This window comes from Oryx dammah, unplaced genomic scaffold (assembly GCF_014754425.2).
Source record: "Oryx dammah isolate SB20612 unplaced genomic scaffold, SCBI_Odam_1.1 HiC_scaffold_4, whole genome shotgun sequence".
NCBI lineage: Eukaryota > Metazoa > Chordata > Mammalia > Artiodactyla > Bovidae > Oryx > Oryx dammah.
Genome location: NW_024070188.1, coordinates 69983227 through 70001846, shown reverse-complemented (window position 1 = coordinate 70001846; position 18620 = coordinate 69983227). Strand labels below are relative to the sequence as shown.

The following is an 18620-nucleotide window of genomic DNA, read 5'->3' as shown; positions in this document are numbered from 1 at the left end:
AAAAACCACAAAAAAACAAAAAAAACTACTCTGAAAATCTCTGTATTTTAATGTGTATTTAGACAGTTTATGTTTAATGAGCTTATTGGTATATTAGGACTTAAGTTTGCTATTTTTTTTCATTTGTTTATGGTCATTTTCTCTGTTGTTTTTTTTTTTTTTTTCTGTTTCCTTTCTTTGCCTTCTTATGGAAATATGGTTCATACTTAAACATTTTTTTTGAATTCTATTTTGATTAACCTATATTATACAAACATAGCTTGTCATAGATGACTGGTTTCATCATTTTGCCATATTAAATGAATTGGAGGAATCTTATTTCTTTGCCCTTCTCCATATAACTGCCTTAAATATTTCCACTACATACATGTAGGACATCAGAGAGCACTGTAATATTTGTTAGAAACTCAAGACAAGAAAGAAAATCTACTGTATTTACCTATTTGCTTATCATGTTCTTCCTTTCTGATGTTAAACAACTTCCTTTCTATTTACCGAGATCTTCTGTTTAGGCTCCTCCCTCTGCCCCCCACCCCCCACCCCCAACCCACCCTGGGCTTTTTTTTTTTTTTTTTTTTGAGAAAACTACTGACATAAGAATGATTATTTTCCTAAATTGTTATTTTTCTCTGGCTACTTTCAAGACTTTTTCTTTGTATTTTCCTAAATTGTTATCTTTCTCTGGCTACTTTCAAGACTTTGTGTTTAGTTTTCAAAAGTTTAATTATGATATGTTGTGGCATGGATTTCTTTTTGTTTATCCTCTTTGGAGTTTGTGCAAGTTCTCAAACCTGTATGTTTATTGGCAAATTTAGAAAATATTTAGACATATTTAGATATCATTTTTCTCAAATATTTTTCTGCTACATCCCCTTTCTCATTTTTTCTTCAGATGCCATTTACAAGAATGTTACATCTTTTGTTATAGTCCTACAAGTCCCTAAGGCTCAATTTTTTTTTCCATCTGTGTTCTCTCTGTCGAATAATTTCTGTTCTATCTTATAGGTTGCTATTTCTTTTCTTTCTGACCTCCATTCTGCTCTTGAGCCCATCCTCTGAGGTTACTATTTCAACTGTTATATTTTTCAGTTCTAAAACTGCCATTTAGTTCCTATTTACATCTTCTATTTCCTTGATAAGATTGTAATTTTTCATTTCAAGTGTGTTCAATGGATTGTTGAAGCTTAAAGTCTTTGTCAGATAGTTCTAACATGTCTGTCATCTTGAGTTTAACATCTTTTGAGCATTTTTTCCCCATTCAGTTTGAGATTTTTGTGAGTCTTCATATAATGAGTGACTTTCTATTGAAGCTGGGCATTTTGAGTATTTTATAATGAGACTCTGCATCTGATCCACCTTCTGGTTCTCTGACATTGCTCCAGCAGGAGGGTGGAGGTACTACCTCATCACCTAGGTCCCCCATCCCGTTTGCGTTGACAGCTGAAGGGATCAGACTCCTTGTTGCTACTGAATGGGGTGGGAGCTCACACTCTCCACTACACCTTCCCTGATATGATACCTCTCTGACTGAGAGAGATAGATGTGTCTTGTTACTTCTCCTAAAATATGTATTTGTAAAAATGAGTAATTAAAAACCCCAATTCTAGGAATGAAGAATTCTTAGGAAGTTCATGTTCCATACATAATTTTTCTTGAACAGTGTAATTCATGTATATTTGAGTTTCTCAATAGTTATATTTATTTAAGTTATAACATATAAATTGTTTTAAGTCCTGTACTGATCAGGAGGAGCCATAGAAATTATTCTTTCATTGCTAAAAACTAATGCCTTCTTTTTATAACAAATCCAATGGATTCAAAATAATTTAGAGTAAAATAGTCCTTCCTTCCCAGTTACATTCTCCAGATATAACTACTGTTGCTAGTTAGATAGGCATCCATCCTATTTTTAGTCTCTGGTTTCAATTGTACTCCCCCACCTCACTTACTCACTCCTAGTTTTCCTCTACAGCTTCTCTTTCTATTCTTCCTTTCTAATCTTATTCTTCTCTATCCAGCTGTAAAATGTTGAGATGCTTTCAAAATTGGTTCCAGAAGTCTTTTCTCCTCAATCAACGTTGTTTTTCTTTGTAAGTCATCTATATCCTTGTCTCAGTTACCATTTATACTTAGATGACTTATGAACTTATTTTTCTACTTCAGATCTCTGGTCTGAGTGTCAAATCAATAACTCCAGCTCTCTATTTGACAGCTCCTTTTGAATCTAAATAGCACTCCAAGTCCCAAATGCCAAAACCAGACTGACCGTCTTTTCTTCCAACTCTGCCGGTTTTCACATCTCAGTAAATGGTATCACTATATATTGAGCTGTATTCGCCAGAAGCCTAGGAATCATTTCTGATTCTCTTTTTATCTTCACCTCCCATATCCAATTAATCATTAAGTCCTGTGGCTTTTCCCTCCTGAATTGTCCCATTCCTTTCTATTTTCAGGCTTTTATCACCTCTTACCTGGGCTAACGCAGAAATTTCCTAAGTGGACTTTCTGGTTCTAATCTCCTTGTGTTTGAGTTAATTTTTTACTCTGTAACCAGAGAGATATTTTCACAATAAAAATTTGGTCATGTCAACTGCCTGATTAAAATAATTCATTTTTTAAAATTGCTTTTATGGCAAATACCTAAATCCTTAACAAGATTTAATACAATGCCTGTCATATAGTCAATATTCAATAAGTATTTTTTGGGAGAATGAATAGTTGAACTGAGATAGTTTGTAGTATTTGCTATTAAAATAGTATTGTTACACACATGTATATATCCAGGTATCTTTCTTTACTTTTGTTATATTTCTGTTGGACATGTTTCTAGAAGTAAGATTGCTAGTATAGTTTGGTTTTCTCTATTAAATATCAAGGTTAATAAGGCAATTGGTGTAGTACCTTGTAGCCATCAAGAGAAAAAGAAGAATCTAAGCTAGGAAGATCAAGGATGATTTATTTATTAAAGGGGCCATCCTGTACCCTCTGTCTGGTAAGGGGAATTATGTTCTAAAGAACTGCCCAATGACTTAAGCATTTTAAAAAATAGATTATATGCTAAATAACCTTAGATAAAATATTTTGGAAGACAGAGCAAGGAATGAATGAATCGAATTTTCATATTCATAATAATTGTGACTTATTCCTATTTTATTTTGATTGTATGTTTTCTTGGGCTTCTCTGGTGTCTCAGATGGTAAAGGATCCACCTGCAATGCAGGAGACCTGGGATCAATCTGTGGGTGGGGAGTTCCCCTGGAGAAGGGAATGGCAAACCACTTCAGTATTCTTGCCTGGAGAATTCCATGCACAGAGGAGGCTGGTGGGCTGTAGTCCATGGTGTTGCACAGAAGTGGACATGAGTGAGTGACTAACACTTTATGTTTTTCTTATTAATGACAAATATGAAAATTAGGTAGTTTAAGGAAAGGATTGATTTGAAATGTGGTGGTCACATAAGAAGAGATTATAAAAATAATGTAGAAATAATTGTCATAGAAATTGAGGGTCTGTTTACTAGTGTAGTGGATACTGGGCAGAACCGTGATGTAAGCAAATAATGTTATCAGAGGCATGCTGTCCTGTCTTGCCTCTTTCGCTGCACTCCCTGGAGGGCAGAGGGTCTGTATCGGTGCTTTTGTAAAATAAGCAGTAGAAAACAGCATGAAGGTATCAAGTGCTTAAAAGGTGGGGGCTTAGGGGTCCCAGGTTACTGATCACTCTGTACTTTGTTCTATGATCCTGGGCAAGCTGGTTAATCTCTGTGATGCTTAGTTTTCCTATCTGAACATAATACTAACCACTGATTTACATGCAAACTGGATTGGATATGGTCCTTTATTTTATTATTTATAAATGTATTTATTTTTTTAAAAATTAATCTGTTGTTTGAGCTGATACTGAAACATTTTATTACTGATTTTAGTCATAAATGTGGAGGGAGTCATAAATTCCAGGGAGATAAAAGTATGCAGCATAGGGACATAAATGGCCTTAAGAGCCCTTATCATCAGCTTGAAAAGTGAAACGTAAAACTGTTAGTTGCTCAGTCATGTCCGACTCTTTGTGACTCCATGGACTGTAACCCACCAGGCTCCTCTGTCCATGGAATTCTTCAAGCAAGAATACTGGAGTGGTTTTCCATTTCCTTCTCCAGGGGATTTTCATGGCCCAGGGATTGAAACTGCAGGCAGATTCTTCACCATCTGAGCCATCTGGGAAGCCCCTTTCAACAGCTTATCAGGCTGCAGAGTGATTCACAATGGGCTTTTAAGGCCCTGAGTGGTCCCATGAAAGTCTGAGTTAATATGCTTTTGTAAATATCCATGTATTCATTGGGAGCATAGTACTCTGAAGTTAACAAGTAATTCTTTACATATTTTTACTGTGTTCCCTCTTCAGTTCAGTTGCTCAGTGGTGTCTGACTCTTTGCGACCCCGTGGACTGCAGCACGCCTAACTTCCCTGTCCATCACCAACTTAGTCTATTTTTGTTTATACTGAGATCTGAGATGTGTAGATTATGCAGCTTTGTATTTATTTTTGCCTTGCTGTTAATTTTGCATCAGCAACTCTATGACTGTTGAAGCAAAGCATTGATGTAATTGCTTTGTTTGTCATTTCTTCTTGTTCTAGGCAACGGGCCTCACCACGACCGTTGCTGTACTTACAATGAAACCAACTTGGTGGATGGTGTTTATTGTCTCCCAATAGGACACTGGATCGAGGCCACTGGGCACACCAATGAGATGAAGCACACAACGGACTTCTATTTTAATATTGCAGGCCACCAAGCCATGCATTATTCAAGGTAAAAATAGTGCCATGTTTGTAAGCATAGAAGTAGGACAAGGGTAGCATTAGGACAATGGAAGTGGTCACTGTGTTCAAAACTGCAGCCTCTTTCTCTGGAGGGTTATATAGGCCTGGGGTACTTTGAGGAGGTAAATTACAGTGAATTACTGTAAGAGCTTTTCTGGTTCTAGACATGAAGAATCCTTTTTGTAGAATTTTTTTTACTAAATACACACTCTGGCATCAACATATTTTGACCACACACTAGTTAACCAATTTTTGTACTTATATAGTGGGTTAAAAATAAAAACTAGACTAAAAATATCATAAATCAGATTTTGTATCTTTTATGCTACTGACCAGGAGTGAAACAAAAATTGATGTCTCTTTATGGATGTGGTCATTTGTTTTGTTATGTATTAACAGATTTATTTTTATTTATTTGTCTATTTAATTATTATACTAACAGTATGTGTCATAATACAAATTCAACACTGAAGAGGATACTAAATGGAAAGTAAGGTTCCATACACTTTCCTTTCATTCCCACTCACCAGAAATAATTATTTTAAACTATTTTATTGCTAGTTTTTCTGAAACTTAAATCTAAGAGTTAAATAATATGCATATATTTTATTTATTAATATGTCAATTTAAAAATAGTTTTTGAAAGAAATAATACTAATGAACTTACTTACAAAACAGAAAGAGACCCACTCACTTAGAGAACAAACTTATGGTTGCCAGGGGGAAGGATATGGGAAGTGATAGGGAATTTGAGATGGACATGTACACACTGCCATATTTAAAAATGGATAAGCAACAAGGACCTTTGTATAGCACACGGAACTCTGCTTAATGTTATGTGGCAGGCTGGATGGGAGGGGAGTTTGGAGGAGAATGGATATATATATATGTATGCCTTAGTCCCTTTGCTGTTCACCTGAAACTATCACAACATTGTTAATCGACTATACTCCAATGGAAAATAAAAAATTTAAAAAATTAAAATATTTCAGAAAAATAGAAAAAAAATAGCTTTTGACTCCCTGCTATTACATGAGACAAATTTAGCTCACTTATTTTTTCTCCCCTCTTCCAACCCCTACCAGGTTCATTAAAAAAAATTCTTTTGTTATTTAACATCATAAAAATTCTATTTCTTGACCCATAAATTTTTGACTGTGCCCCTTGATTTTCTAATGTGTGAGGTCAGAGATTTATTGTTCCTATATTTTCCTCCACATCTACTTCCACCCATTAACTTCTGTTTTTCATTATTTTTACACTTGCAAGGGTTATAGAAGTTGGATTTAATTTAGCAAATATAAATGAATCTTTTGTAGTTTGGTGATTTAAAATTTAAAAACCAATATTCAACATTTAAAATTCTCTGTATGTATTATTTACTGTAGGACACACAGTGTTTGTACCATAGACAAAGGTGCATTCTCATGTTCTTAAAATTGTATTGCTTTGAATGAGAGATATAATTAATATAAACAGGGCTGGAAGGGGTAGGAGAGATGGAGAAAACAACTTCATCATAGTGTTAGGAAATGAATATGCTTCTTGGACACACTTTTCTTATAAATTCATGTTAGATGTTGGCTTTGCTAATGGATTGGATGCACAGCAGGAGGAAAAGAGTTCTGTATGACTTGTGTTTTATGGTCTGAGCAACTGGATACATAAGATGAGGAAGATTTAGGAGAAGAACAATTTGGAGTAGGGACTGAGATGAAAATTTTATTTTAGACCTATTGCCTTTGAAATGTAGGCTAGATTGCAGAAAAGAAACCCATGTGTTGTGTGGACTTTGATTCTTCTCTCTTTTGTTGTTTGTTTAAAAAGTAACTGCTAACCTTAATTTTTCGTAGTTATTATTTGAACGAGTAGGTTCTTTATTAGTTTTGGAGTTTCAAGGATAGGTTGGAAATGGAAATATAAACTTGGGGTTATCAATATACAGGTGACATTCAAAGTGATCAGTCTAGTTGAGACCATGTAGCAAATAAATAAAGAGAAGGAACTGGCAACCCACTCCAGCACTCTTGCCTGGAGAATCCCATGGACATAGGAGCCTGGTGGCCCATGGAGTCACAAAGAGTCGGACATGGTTGAGCCAATAGACAACGTGATGAAAATAAAGAAGTTACAAAGAAGAGTCCTCGGATTCACACAGTTTAGGAATCAAGGAGAAAAAGAAGATCAAAAGAAAAGAATGAGAAGGAACATCCATTGAGATGTTCTGACACTTAATGAAGATGTGTTAATGGATTCTTTTTCATGTTTGCTGAGCCACATTTTCTGAACCCTTTCATGTGCTGAGTCATGTCTTGGGCTCTAGGGATTTTTTCTTCTGCTATTGGATTATTTCTCCTCCTTCCTTGTCTTTGTTCTGTCATTGAAGACACTCTTTAGATGGATGTTAGACCTCATGGATTTGTACTGTATTTTTGACTCTTTAAAAATATCTTTCAGCTTCTGGTTTTATTGCTTTACATTTTGGGAGACTTCATTGTTTTTCCAGCTTACCTCATTTTTTTTTTTTTCTCTTAATTTTGGTTCTTAATTTTCATGGGCTCTTCCTTATTCTTTTATTCTCTTTTTGCATATTTATTTGTTCTAGTTTATGAATGAGTACTTGCTTAAAGTACTATGGAGAATTATTTTAAAGTTATCTTCTATTCCTGGAGTGATCTTGTTTCCTCCTAAATCAGTTGTTCTCTATTCATTTTTGATCCTTCTTTCTTTCATTGTTTGTTGAAAAAGTGACTGCTAACCCTTAATTTTTCATAGTCATTATTTGAAACAGTAGGTGAGCATGAATTTCATCTGCCATTACTAGCTTCTATACCTATGAGCGTGTTCACCCAGGCTGTGTGCATTTGGGCAGATCACATCTCAGTGAGTGGAAGAGAAGCAGATAATCAGCCTGGGCCCTCCTACCACCCCTTCCGGAATGAAGAGATGGGAGGATCTGTGTGGGGCACACCTCTCACTCTGAGAACTTTCCCTCCCCAAGTAAACATTTCAATTTTTATAAAAAAAGTTTCAATTTTTAAAGAAGGTATTTCTTCAGTTCCACATATGGTATAATGGCTGTATATGGATTGAATATGAAACATAGTTCATGTACTCATTGTTTATGCAAGAAAGGTTACATTAAAAATTTTCTTCAAAGCAGTTTAGTTTCACTAAGTCTCTGTCCTACTGAATTTTCAGGTAATTCAGCCTGTTATCTTCCTCAGGTATAAAAAGAAAAAAAATATATAATATATAAAATTATATAATAATATATGTACATAAAATAGACGATAGACACATAATATATATAGTATGTAGAATATATATATTTACACATGGGGTATTATATATATGTAGTATATAATACACAGATACAATACCTACATACATATGTAAATGAGAAAAAATCTCATGCTCAGAATTTTGGGCCTAACAGCATTTCTTCTATTTATTTATTTCTTTAATAGAGATAACTGGGAACTTATAAATAAATAGCAATTGTTCATAGTGGATCTGTTGGCATCTCTCCAATTTTAAGAAGTTCCATTAACCTCCAGTGTTTCTCACAGTTCAGTCTCAAAATTACCTACTTGAAAATCAATTGAGTGGTATGATTTTTAAAAATTAAAATCAATTGGGTGTTTTGTTTTTTAAAAAATATAGACTGATGAGCCCCATCAATTCCTGGAATTTCTTTTCCAACCTCTTCATATGATTCTTTGAGACATAAAAATGTGAGAACTTCTGTGATTAGTTGAATAAAGACTAATATAGAATTTAAAAGGGGAAGACTTTTATGTGCTATCAGTTATTTCAGTCTAACTCCCCTTATAAATTTTAGCTACAATTCATCCTCACTTGAAACTGGACAATATAAAAATGTGAATTCAGTTTATGAGTTGAAAAGACAATAATATATTTCATTGTTAAATTGAAAACATCTAATAGCTATCTACTTACTGTATTCATTTGATGTACAACGCTAAAGTAATCTGTGGATTTGTTTTTGTTGCTGAAAGAGATGCATCCATGATAGGTTATATGTTTGAACATATACAATAATAGAGATAGTCAAACTCACCTAATAACTTATAATCACAAATTATCAGCCTTTAGTTTGGATATGGGAATGGAATTTTGCCTAGTTTATTTTTATGGTTGGGGTAAAAAAATTGTGAGGTCACTACTCTTCAAAATTATAAGACTGTCAAGATCTGAAGATTTAAAAAATATCTAATAATTAAATGTTACATTCAGTTCAGTTCAGCTCAGTTGCTCAGTAATGTATGACTCTTTACGATCCCATGGACTGCAGCACACCAGGCTTCCCTGTCCATCATCAACTCTCAGAAGTGAAGTGAAGTGAAGTGAGGTGAAGGGAAGTCGCTCAGTTGTGTCCGACTCTTTGCGACCCCATGGACTGTAACCTACCAGGCTCCACAATCCACGGAATTCTCCAGGCAGGAATACTGGAGTGGATTGCCATGTCCTTCTCCAGGGGATCCTCCCGACCCAGGGATCAAACTTGGGTCTCCCACATCACAGGCAGACGCTTTACGATCTGAGCCACCAGGGAAGCCCCATCATCAACTCCCGGAGTTTACTCAAACACATGTCCGTTGAATCAGTGATGCCATCCAACCATCTCATCCTCTGCCATACCCTCTCCTCCTGCCTTCACTCTTTCCCAGCATCAGGGTCTTTTCCAATAAGTCAGTTCTTTGCATTAGGTGGCCAAAGTACTGGAGCTTCAGCTTCAGCATTAGTCCTTCCAATGAATATTCAGGACTGATTTCCTTTAGAATTGAATGGTTTGATCTCCTTGTAGTCCAAGGGACTCTTAAGAGTCTTTTCCAACACCATAGTTGAAAAGCATCAATTCTTTGGTGCTCAGCTTTCTTTGTAGTCCAACTCACATCCATATATGACTACTGGAAAAACCATAGCTTTGACTAGATGGACCTTTGCTGGCAAAGTAATATCTCTGCTTTTTAATATGCTATCTAACTTTCTCATAGCTTTTCTTCCAAGGAGCAAGCGTCTTTTAATTTCATGGCTGCAGTCACCATCTGTAGTGATTTTGGAGCCCAAGAAAATAAAGTGTGTCACTGTTTCCATTGTTTCCCAATCTATTTGCCATGAAGTGATGGGACCGGATGCCATGATCTTCGTTTTTAGAATGTTGAGTTTTAAGCCAGCTTTTTCATTCTCTTCTTTCACTTTTGTCAGGAGGAATGTTGTGTAGTGTGACAATTTCATTCATTGAGTAAGAATTGTATGGATTACTCTGCGGAGCCCCTGGGCTCAGTGCTGGACCATCAAAGATGCAGCAACAGTGATCCCTGCTCTCAGGAACTCATCTTCTTGTGGGTGACAAACACATAAACAGCTCTAATATTGTAAGATGATTGCTGAAGTGAAGTTGTATTTGCAGTGGAATGAGGGACCGGAATAGAAATCTTAAGTGCAAGGAAATCTTTATGAGTAGAACTTGAAGAGAAATGGGGAGGATTTTTCTTTTCCAGAAGGACATTTGGGGGAAGAAAGTCAAGTTAAAGACAATAGCAAGTACAAAGGTATAGAACTGTGAGAGCAATATTAAATTGACCCAATCAGGATAATTTTGAGAGTAAAAATAGGTACTTTTGATAATCAGCCTGCATACAGGTATAAACGAGAACTCTTCTGAGAACACCAGAACACAGGGCAACCTAGAGAGCAGATCATGTAGAAGAGAACATTCTGGTACGTCCCCATATTCAGATCCAGAGAGATAACCTCCAATAGAGGGACTGTGGATGTCCTTTACAGAAATTCACACTCTATGGTGTGACAGTGGTTAGGAGGTTTGTGTATACTGTGTAGTTTTAAATGTCAACCAAGGTGTACATGCACATGTTTTGTGAATCTAGTAGATTAATAGGCTTTATTATGAAGACAAGTCTGCCACTCCCCAAACTCTGTATCACCACTCATTTGGTGTGTCTGTAGGCAACTGCCTTCACATCTTTAAGCTGATTATTTGCTAATTTCAGTTCAGTTCAGTCACTCAGTCGTGTCCGACTCTTTGCGACCCCATGAACTGCAGCACACCAGGCCTCCCTGTCCATCACCAACTCCCGGAGTCCATCCAAACCCATGTCCATTGAGTCAATGATGCCATCCAACCATCTCATCCTCTGTTGTCCCCTTCTCCTCCTGCCCTCAATCTTTCCCAGCATCAGGGTCTTTTCCAGTGAGTCAGCTCTTCACATCAGGTGGCCAAAGGATTGGAGTTTCAGCTTTAGCATCAGTCCTTCCAATGAACACCCAGGGCTGATCTCCTTTAGGATGGACTGGTTGGATCTCCTTGTGGTCCAAGGAACTCTCAGGAGTCTTCTCCAATACCATACTTCAACAGCATCAATTCTTTGGTGCTCAGCTTTCTTTATAGCCCAACTCTCACAGCCATACATGACCACTGGAAAAACCATAGCCTTGACTAGATGGACCTTTGTTGACAAAGGAATGTCTCTGCTTTTTAATATGCTGTCTAGGTTGGTCATAACTTTCCTTCCAAGGAGTAAGTGTCTTTTAATTTCATGGCTGCAATCACCATCTGTAGTGATTTTGGAGCCCAAGAAAATAAAGTCTGACACTGTTTCCACTGTTTTCCCATCTATCTGCCATGAAGTGAGGGGACTGGATACCATGATCTTCGTTTTCTGAATGTTGAGCTTTAAGCCAACTTTTTCACTCTCCTCTTTTACTTTCATCAAGAGGCTCTTTAGTTCTTCTTCACTTTCTACCATAAGGGTGGTGTCATCTGCATATCTGAGGTTATTGATATTTCTCCCAGCAATCTTGATTCCAGCTTGTGCTTCCTCCAGCCCATCATTTCTCATGATGTACTCTGCATGTAAGTTAAATAAGCAGGATGACAATATACAGCCTTGAAGTACTCCTTTTCCTATTTGGAACCAATCTGTTGTTCCATGTCCAGTTCTAACTGTTGCTTCCTGACCTGCATACAGGTTTCTCAAGAGGCAGATCAGGGGGTCTGGTATTCCCATCTCTTTCAGAATTCTCCACAGTTTATTGTGATCCACACCATCAAAGGTACCTTCAGATAAATGCGAAATAGTGCTTCCCAGGTGGTACAGTGGTAAAGAATCCCCCTGCCAATGCAGGAGACACAAGAAATGTGGATTCAAATCCTGGGTTGGGAAGATCTCCTGGAGGAGGACATGGCATCCCAATGCAGTATTCTTGCCTGGAAAATTCCATGGACAGAGGAGCCTGGTGGGCTACAGTCCATGGGATCGCAAAGAGTCAGACATGACTGAGTGAGCACACACACAAACAAGTGATAAAAAATATGACTATATTACTACTTCTTGATTTTAGTTTTTGTTATTATCTATTGCTTTCACACCATGAAAAATGAAACTGTCACTCTTTTTTCTTCCTGTTCCCCCACAAACCTCAGTGACATCCTTCTCTTGTTCAGTCCTCCCAATATAGTTATACCATCATCCTAATGAGATCAGTATCTATGTTTATTCTTATGCCTGTGTAAATGCTATTTAACACCCCTAACTGTTCACACATATCTAAATCTTCTGTAAAGAATGTATTCCTTCCAGCTTTGCTATTGAGTATTGAAGCCATTATGGCCTCTGATCCTTTAGGTTTGAACTGTGTTTTTTCCCCTCTGGAGAAGCTGTCAGAATCTTCATTTTCAGTATTGTGAAATTTAATGATGGAATGTCTTGATGTGGCCATTGTTTTATGCATTTTGCTAAGCTCTCAGTGAGTAGATTTCCTAATTCTGTAAATTCTGAAGTTCCAGATTCTTTTTAGGTAAACTACTTGAATTATTTCTTTGATGGTTGATTTCCCTTTCTGAACCTTCTATTATTCAGATACTGGAATCCTAGTCTGAGTCTTTTATATTTTGCTTATCTTTGGGTATTTTTTTTTTTTTTCTGTTCTAACAGATTTTCTGAACTTACTTAATCATCCATCACTACTATTTAGTTTTTTATTTCTGCTATCATCTTTTTGTTTTCCAGAAACTCTTCATTTAATTATCTGTGTTGCCCAGTTCAGAGACTTATTTAACCTTCCACAGAGAACACAGTTCTACTCTTTATCAGGAGCATGGAGGCAAATTGTCCCAGCTGAAAAGAGCGGGAAAATGAATCTGAGGGTCTGGCTGTGTCCTAAACAGACTTGCCAGTTCTGTGCTTTTCACTTACATTTGGAAGTACCTGGAAATCCAGTTTCTGTGCATGTTGGGGATTCTGTAGTTCAATTCCAGTCGGTTCTCAGCTTTCTTCACTGTTGGCCTTTGAATTTATTTTTCCTCAGTCTGTTAAATTATTCAGTCATCAATCAATTGCTTTCCAGTTTCCACAATTCTGTTGTTGTCTTTCCTTATGTTATCTCTTTCTTGGGGTTTTATGTGTTTAATTTCTGACAGACTCTCTTTATTCTTGTTGTAAAGGGATTTGGTAAAAGTCAAGTTAGATCTGTGAAATCAATTTTTCTGCAATAAAATTAAAGTTAAATAAAGTATTCAAAATGTCTGACATAAACTGGGTAAAGAGTAGCTCAATAAATATTAAGTACATTCTTCATTTCTAACATTTAGTTTGTATTTTGTCCTCCAACCTAAGTAAGATTCTACCATGCCAGAATGAGATTTTAGAAACTGGTATGCACTTCCATATTCATATATTTGGTACCAAACTACATCTCTCTCATCAATAGATTTTTTTATGCAAAAGAATGAATGTTTGCATTAAAGACAGAGATAACTAACCTAATGAGACTTTAGTGGGAAGGGACTGTGCTATCTGTACCTTGAAAAGGCTTATTGCCAATTAAACACATTTCAAGAGCCTTAAATTAGACTTTATGAGTCACACTTTAAACTCTTATAAAAATGTTATAGTTTAGAAAATGTGTTATAAAAGCACACATATTTTGTAGCCTCTTTGGTTTATAAAAAAAAGATACTGGGTAATTTTCAAAAGTCAAAATTATTTTATACATGGTAGAATAATAATTTCATACATTTTGGATACTGTTTTATCTAGCACATTTTCCAAATGAATGGCATTAATTACTTTGGAGAAAGTGAGGAATTTGGTGCCAGCCTAGCTCTCTCATTTACTGCAGGGCAACCTTGGGAAAATCCTATAACAGTTCTGAATTTCAGTCTCCTGATTTGCAAAGTGAGCTAGTTGATCTTGATGAATGCCAAAGGCAGTTCTAGAAATAATCAAGGATTACAGTTAAAGACAAAAGCATTATACAACATTTTGCTGCTATATTGACCTAACAGTGACTATACTCCATATCAGCTTCTTTGGCTTCAGAGGGAGCCATCAAATGCCTGTAATCTTGTGCTGCTTCTAGGTGACACTTTACTTCATTTTTATAATCCCAGGACCTACATTCATTCCCACTCTTCAGAAATATTTGGAAATATACAACTTTATAGTCAGTGAACAATTAATCCTTAATAAGTATGTAAATACTTATTCAGTTCAGTTCAGTTCAGTCACTCAGTTGTGTATGACTCTTTGCAAACCCATGGACTGCAGCACACCAGGCTTCTCTGTCCATCACCAACACCTGGAGCTTGCTCAAACTCATGTCCATTGAGTCGGTGATGCCATCCAACCATCTCATCCTCTGTCATCCCCTTCTCCTCTGGCCTTCAATCTTTCCCAGCATCAAGGTCTTTTCTAATGAGTCAGTTCTTTGCATCAGGTGGCCAAAGCATTGGAGTTTCAGCTACAGCATCAGTCCTTCTAATGAATATTCAGGACTTATTTCCTTTAGTCATTCAATGGTGTCCAACTCTTTGATTTCCTTTAGGATTGACTGGTTGGATCTCCTTCCAGTCCAAGGGACTCTCAAGAGTCTTCTCCAACACTATAGTTCTAAAGCATCAATTCTTCGGTGCTCAGTTACTTTATGGTACAATGCTCACATCCATACATGACCACTAGAAAAACCATAGCTTTGACTGGATGGACCTTTGTTGGAAAAGTAATTTCTCTGCTTTTAATATGCTGTTTAGGTTGGTCATAGCTTTTCTTCCAAGGAGCAAGCATCTTTTAATCTCATGGCTGCAGTCACCATCTGTAGTGATTTTGGAGCCCAAGAAAACAAAGTGTATCACTGTTTCCATTGTTTCCCCGTCTATTTGCCATGAAGTGATGGGACCATATACCATGATCTTAGTTTTCTGAATGTTGAGCTTTAAGCCAACTTTTTCACTCTCCTCTTTCACTTTCATCAAGAGGCTTTTTAGCTCCTCTTCACTTTCTGCTATAAGGGTGGTGTCATCTGCATATCTGAGGTTGTTGATATTTTTCCTGGCAATCTTGATTCCAGCTTGTGCTTTATCCAGTCATAATGATATTTTTATATTTCTCATATTTATAATCAAATTTTGACAAGGAATCTCTCTTGGAGTAAATGAACAGTAGTCACTAAATTCTATGTGCTACCTGTGCTTGTGCGCTGTCACAGCCAGGTAAGAGAAGCCCAAGTAAGACGGTAGGTGTTATAAGAGGGCATCAGAGGGCAGACACACTGAAACCATACTCACAGAAAACTAGTCAATCTAATCACACTAGGACCACAGCCTTGTCTAACTCAGTGAAACTAAGCCATGCCCTGTGGGGCCACTCAAGATGGGCGGGTCATGGTGGAGAGGTCTGACAGAATGTGGTCCACTGGAGAAGGGAAAGGCAAACCACTTCAGTATTCTTGTCTTGAGAACCCCATGAACAGTATGAAAAGGCAAAATGATAGGATACTGAAAGAGGAACTCCCCAGGTCAGTAGGTGCCCTGTATGCTATTGGAGATCAGTGGAGAAATAACTCCAGAAAGAATGAAGGGATGGAGCCAAAGCAAAAACAATACTTAGTTGTGGATGTGACTGGTGATAGAAGGAAGGTCTGATGCTGTAAAGAGCAATATTAATATTGCATAGGAACCTGGAATGTTAGGTCCATGAATCAAGGCAAATTGGAAGTGGTCAAACAGGAGATGGCAAGGGTGAACGTCAACATTCTAGGAATCAGCAAACTAAAATGGACTGGAATGGGTGAATTTAACTCAGATGACCATTATATCTATTACTGCAGGCAGGAATCCCTTAGAAGAAATGGAGTAGCCATCATGGTCAACAAAAGAGTCCGAAATGCAGTACTTGGATGCAATCTCAAAAACAACAGAATGATCTCTGTTCATTTCCAAGGCAAACCATTCAATATCACAGTAATCCAAGTCTAAGCCCCAACCAGTAACACTGAAGAAGCTGAAGTTGAATGGTTCTTTGAAGACCTACAAGACCTTTTAGAACTAACACTCCAAAAAGATGTCCTTTTCAATATAGGGGACTGGAAGGCAAAAGTAGGAAGTCAAGAAACACCTGGAGTAACAGGCAAATTTGGCCTTGGAGTACGGAATAAAGCAGGTGAAAGGTTAACAGAGTTTTGCCAAGAGAATGCACTGGTCATAGCAAACACCCTCTTCCAGCAACACAAGAGCAGACTCTACACATGGACATCACCAGATGGTCAATATTGAAAACAGATTGATTATATTCTTTGCAGCCAAAGATGGAGAAGCTCTATGCAGTCAATAAAAACAAGACTGGGAGCTGACTGTGGCTCAGATAATGAACTCCTTATTGCCAAATTCAGACTTAAATTGAAGAAAGTAGGGAAAACCGCTAGATCATTCAGGTATGACCTAAATAAAATCCCTTATGATTATACAGTGGAAGTGAGAAAGAGATTTAAAGGCCTAGATCTGATAGATAGAGTGCCTGATGAACTATGGAATGAGTTTTGTGACATTGTATAGGAGACAGGGATCAAGAACATCCCTATGGAAAAGAAATGCAAAAAAGTAAAATGGCTGTCTGGGGAGGCCTTAAAATAGCTGTAAAAAGAAGAGAAGTGAAAAGCGAAGGAGAAAAGGAAAGATATAAGCATCTGAATGCAGAGTTCCAAAGAATAGCAAGGAGAGATAAGAAAGCCTTCCTCAGTGATCAATGCAAAGAAATAGAGGAAGACAACAGAATGGGAAAGACTAGAGATCTCTTCAAGAAAATTGGACATACCAAGGGAACATTTCATGCAAAGATGGGCTGGATAAATGACAGAAATGGTATGGACCTAACAGAAGCAGAAGATATTAAGAAGAGGTAGCAAGAATACACAGAAGAACTGTACAAAAAAGATCTTCACGACCTGGATAATCATGATGGTGTGATCACTCACCTAGAGCCAGACATCCTGGAATGTGAAGTCAAGTGGGCCTTAGAAAGCATCACTATGAACAAAGCTAGTGGACGTGATGGAATTCCAGTTGAGCTCTTTCAAATCCTAAAAGATGATGCTGTGAAAGTGCTGCATTCAGTATGCCAGCAAATTTGGAAAACTCAGCAGTGGCCACAGGACTGGAAAAGGTCAGTTTTCATTCCAATCCCAAAGAAAGGGATTGCCAAAGAATGCTCCAACTACCGCACAATTGCACTCATCTCACATGCTAGTAAAGTAATGCTCTGAATTCTCCAAGCCAGGCTTCAGCAATGCGTGAACCATGAATTTCCAGATGTTCAAGCTGGTTTTAGAAAAGGCAGAGGAACCAGAGATCAAATTGCCAACATCCGCTGGATCATCAAAAAAGCAAGAGAGTTCCTGAAAACCATCTATTTCTGCTTTATTGACTTTGCCAAAGCCTTTGACTGTGTGGATCACAATAAACTGTGGAAAATTCTGAAAGAGATGGGAATACCAGACCACCTGGCCTGCCTCTTGAGAAACCTATATGCAGGTCAGGAAGCAACAGTTAGAAATGGACATGGAACAACTGACTGGTTCCAAATAGGAAAAGGAGTACGTCAAGGCTGTATATTGTCACCCTGCTTATTTAACTTATATGCAGAGTACATCATGAGAAACCCTGGGCTGGAAGAAGCACAAGCTGGAATCAAGATTGCCGGGAGAAATATCAATCACCTCAGATATGCAGATGACACCACCCTTATGCCAGAAAGTGAAGAGGAATTAAAAAGCCTCTTGATGAAAGTGAAAGAGGAGAGTGAAAAAGTTGGCTTAAAGCTCAACATTCAGAAAATGAAGATCACAGCATCTGGTCTCATCACTTCATGGCAAATAGATGGGGAAACAGTGGAAACAGTGTCAGACTTTATTTTGGGGGGCCCCAAAATCACTGCAGATGGTGATTGCAGCCATGAAATTAAAAGATGCTTACTCCTTGGAAGAAAAGTTATGACCAACCTAGACAGCATATTCAAAGGCAGAGACATTACTTTGCCAACAAAGGTCCATCTAGTCAAGGCTATGGTTTTTCCAGTGGTCATGTATGGATGTGAGAGTTGGACTGTGAAGAAAGCTGAGCGCTAAAGAATTGATGCTTTTGAACTGTGTTGTTAGTGAAGACTCTTGAGATTCGCTTGGACTGCAAGGAGATCCAACTAGTCCATTCTAAAGGATATCAGTCCTGGGTGTTCTTTGGAAGGAATGATGCTAAAGCTGAAACTCCAGTACTTTGGCCACCTCATGAGAAGAGTTGACTCATTGGAAAAGACTCTGTTGCTGGGAGGGATTGGGGGCAGGTGCAAGAGGGGACGACAGAGGATGAGATGGCTGGATGGCATCACCGACTCGATGGACGTGAGTTTGCGTGAATTCCAGGAGATGGTGATGGACAGACAGGGAGGCCTGGCGTGCTGCGATTCATGGGGTCGCAAACAGTCG

At 37.6% G+C, this 18620-nt stretch overlaps 1 protein-coding gene across 2 annotated transcripts in view; it reads left to right on the top strand.

The window, feature by feature from the left end:
* EPM2A (EPM2A glucan phosphatase, laforin) overlaps positions 1-18620 on the top strand; it is a 106871-nt gene that overhangs the window by 42658 nt on the left and 45593 nt on the right. For both annotated transcript variants that reach the window (XM_040238632.1, XM_040238633.1), the window contains exon 2: positions 4635-4809. In XM_040238632.1, coding sequence (XP_040094566.1) covers positions 4635-4809 — 175 coding nt within the window. The remainder of the gene's footprint in view (positions 1-4634; positions 4810-18620) is intronic.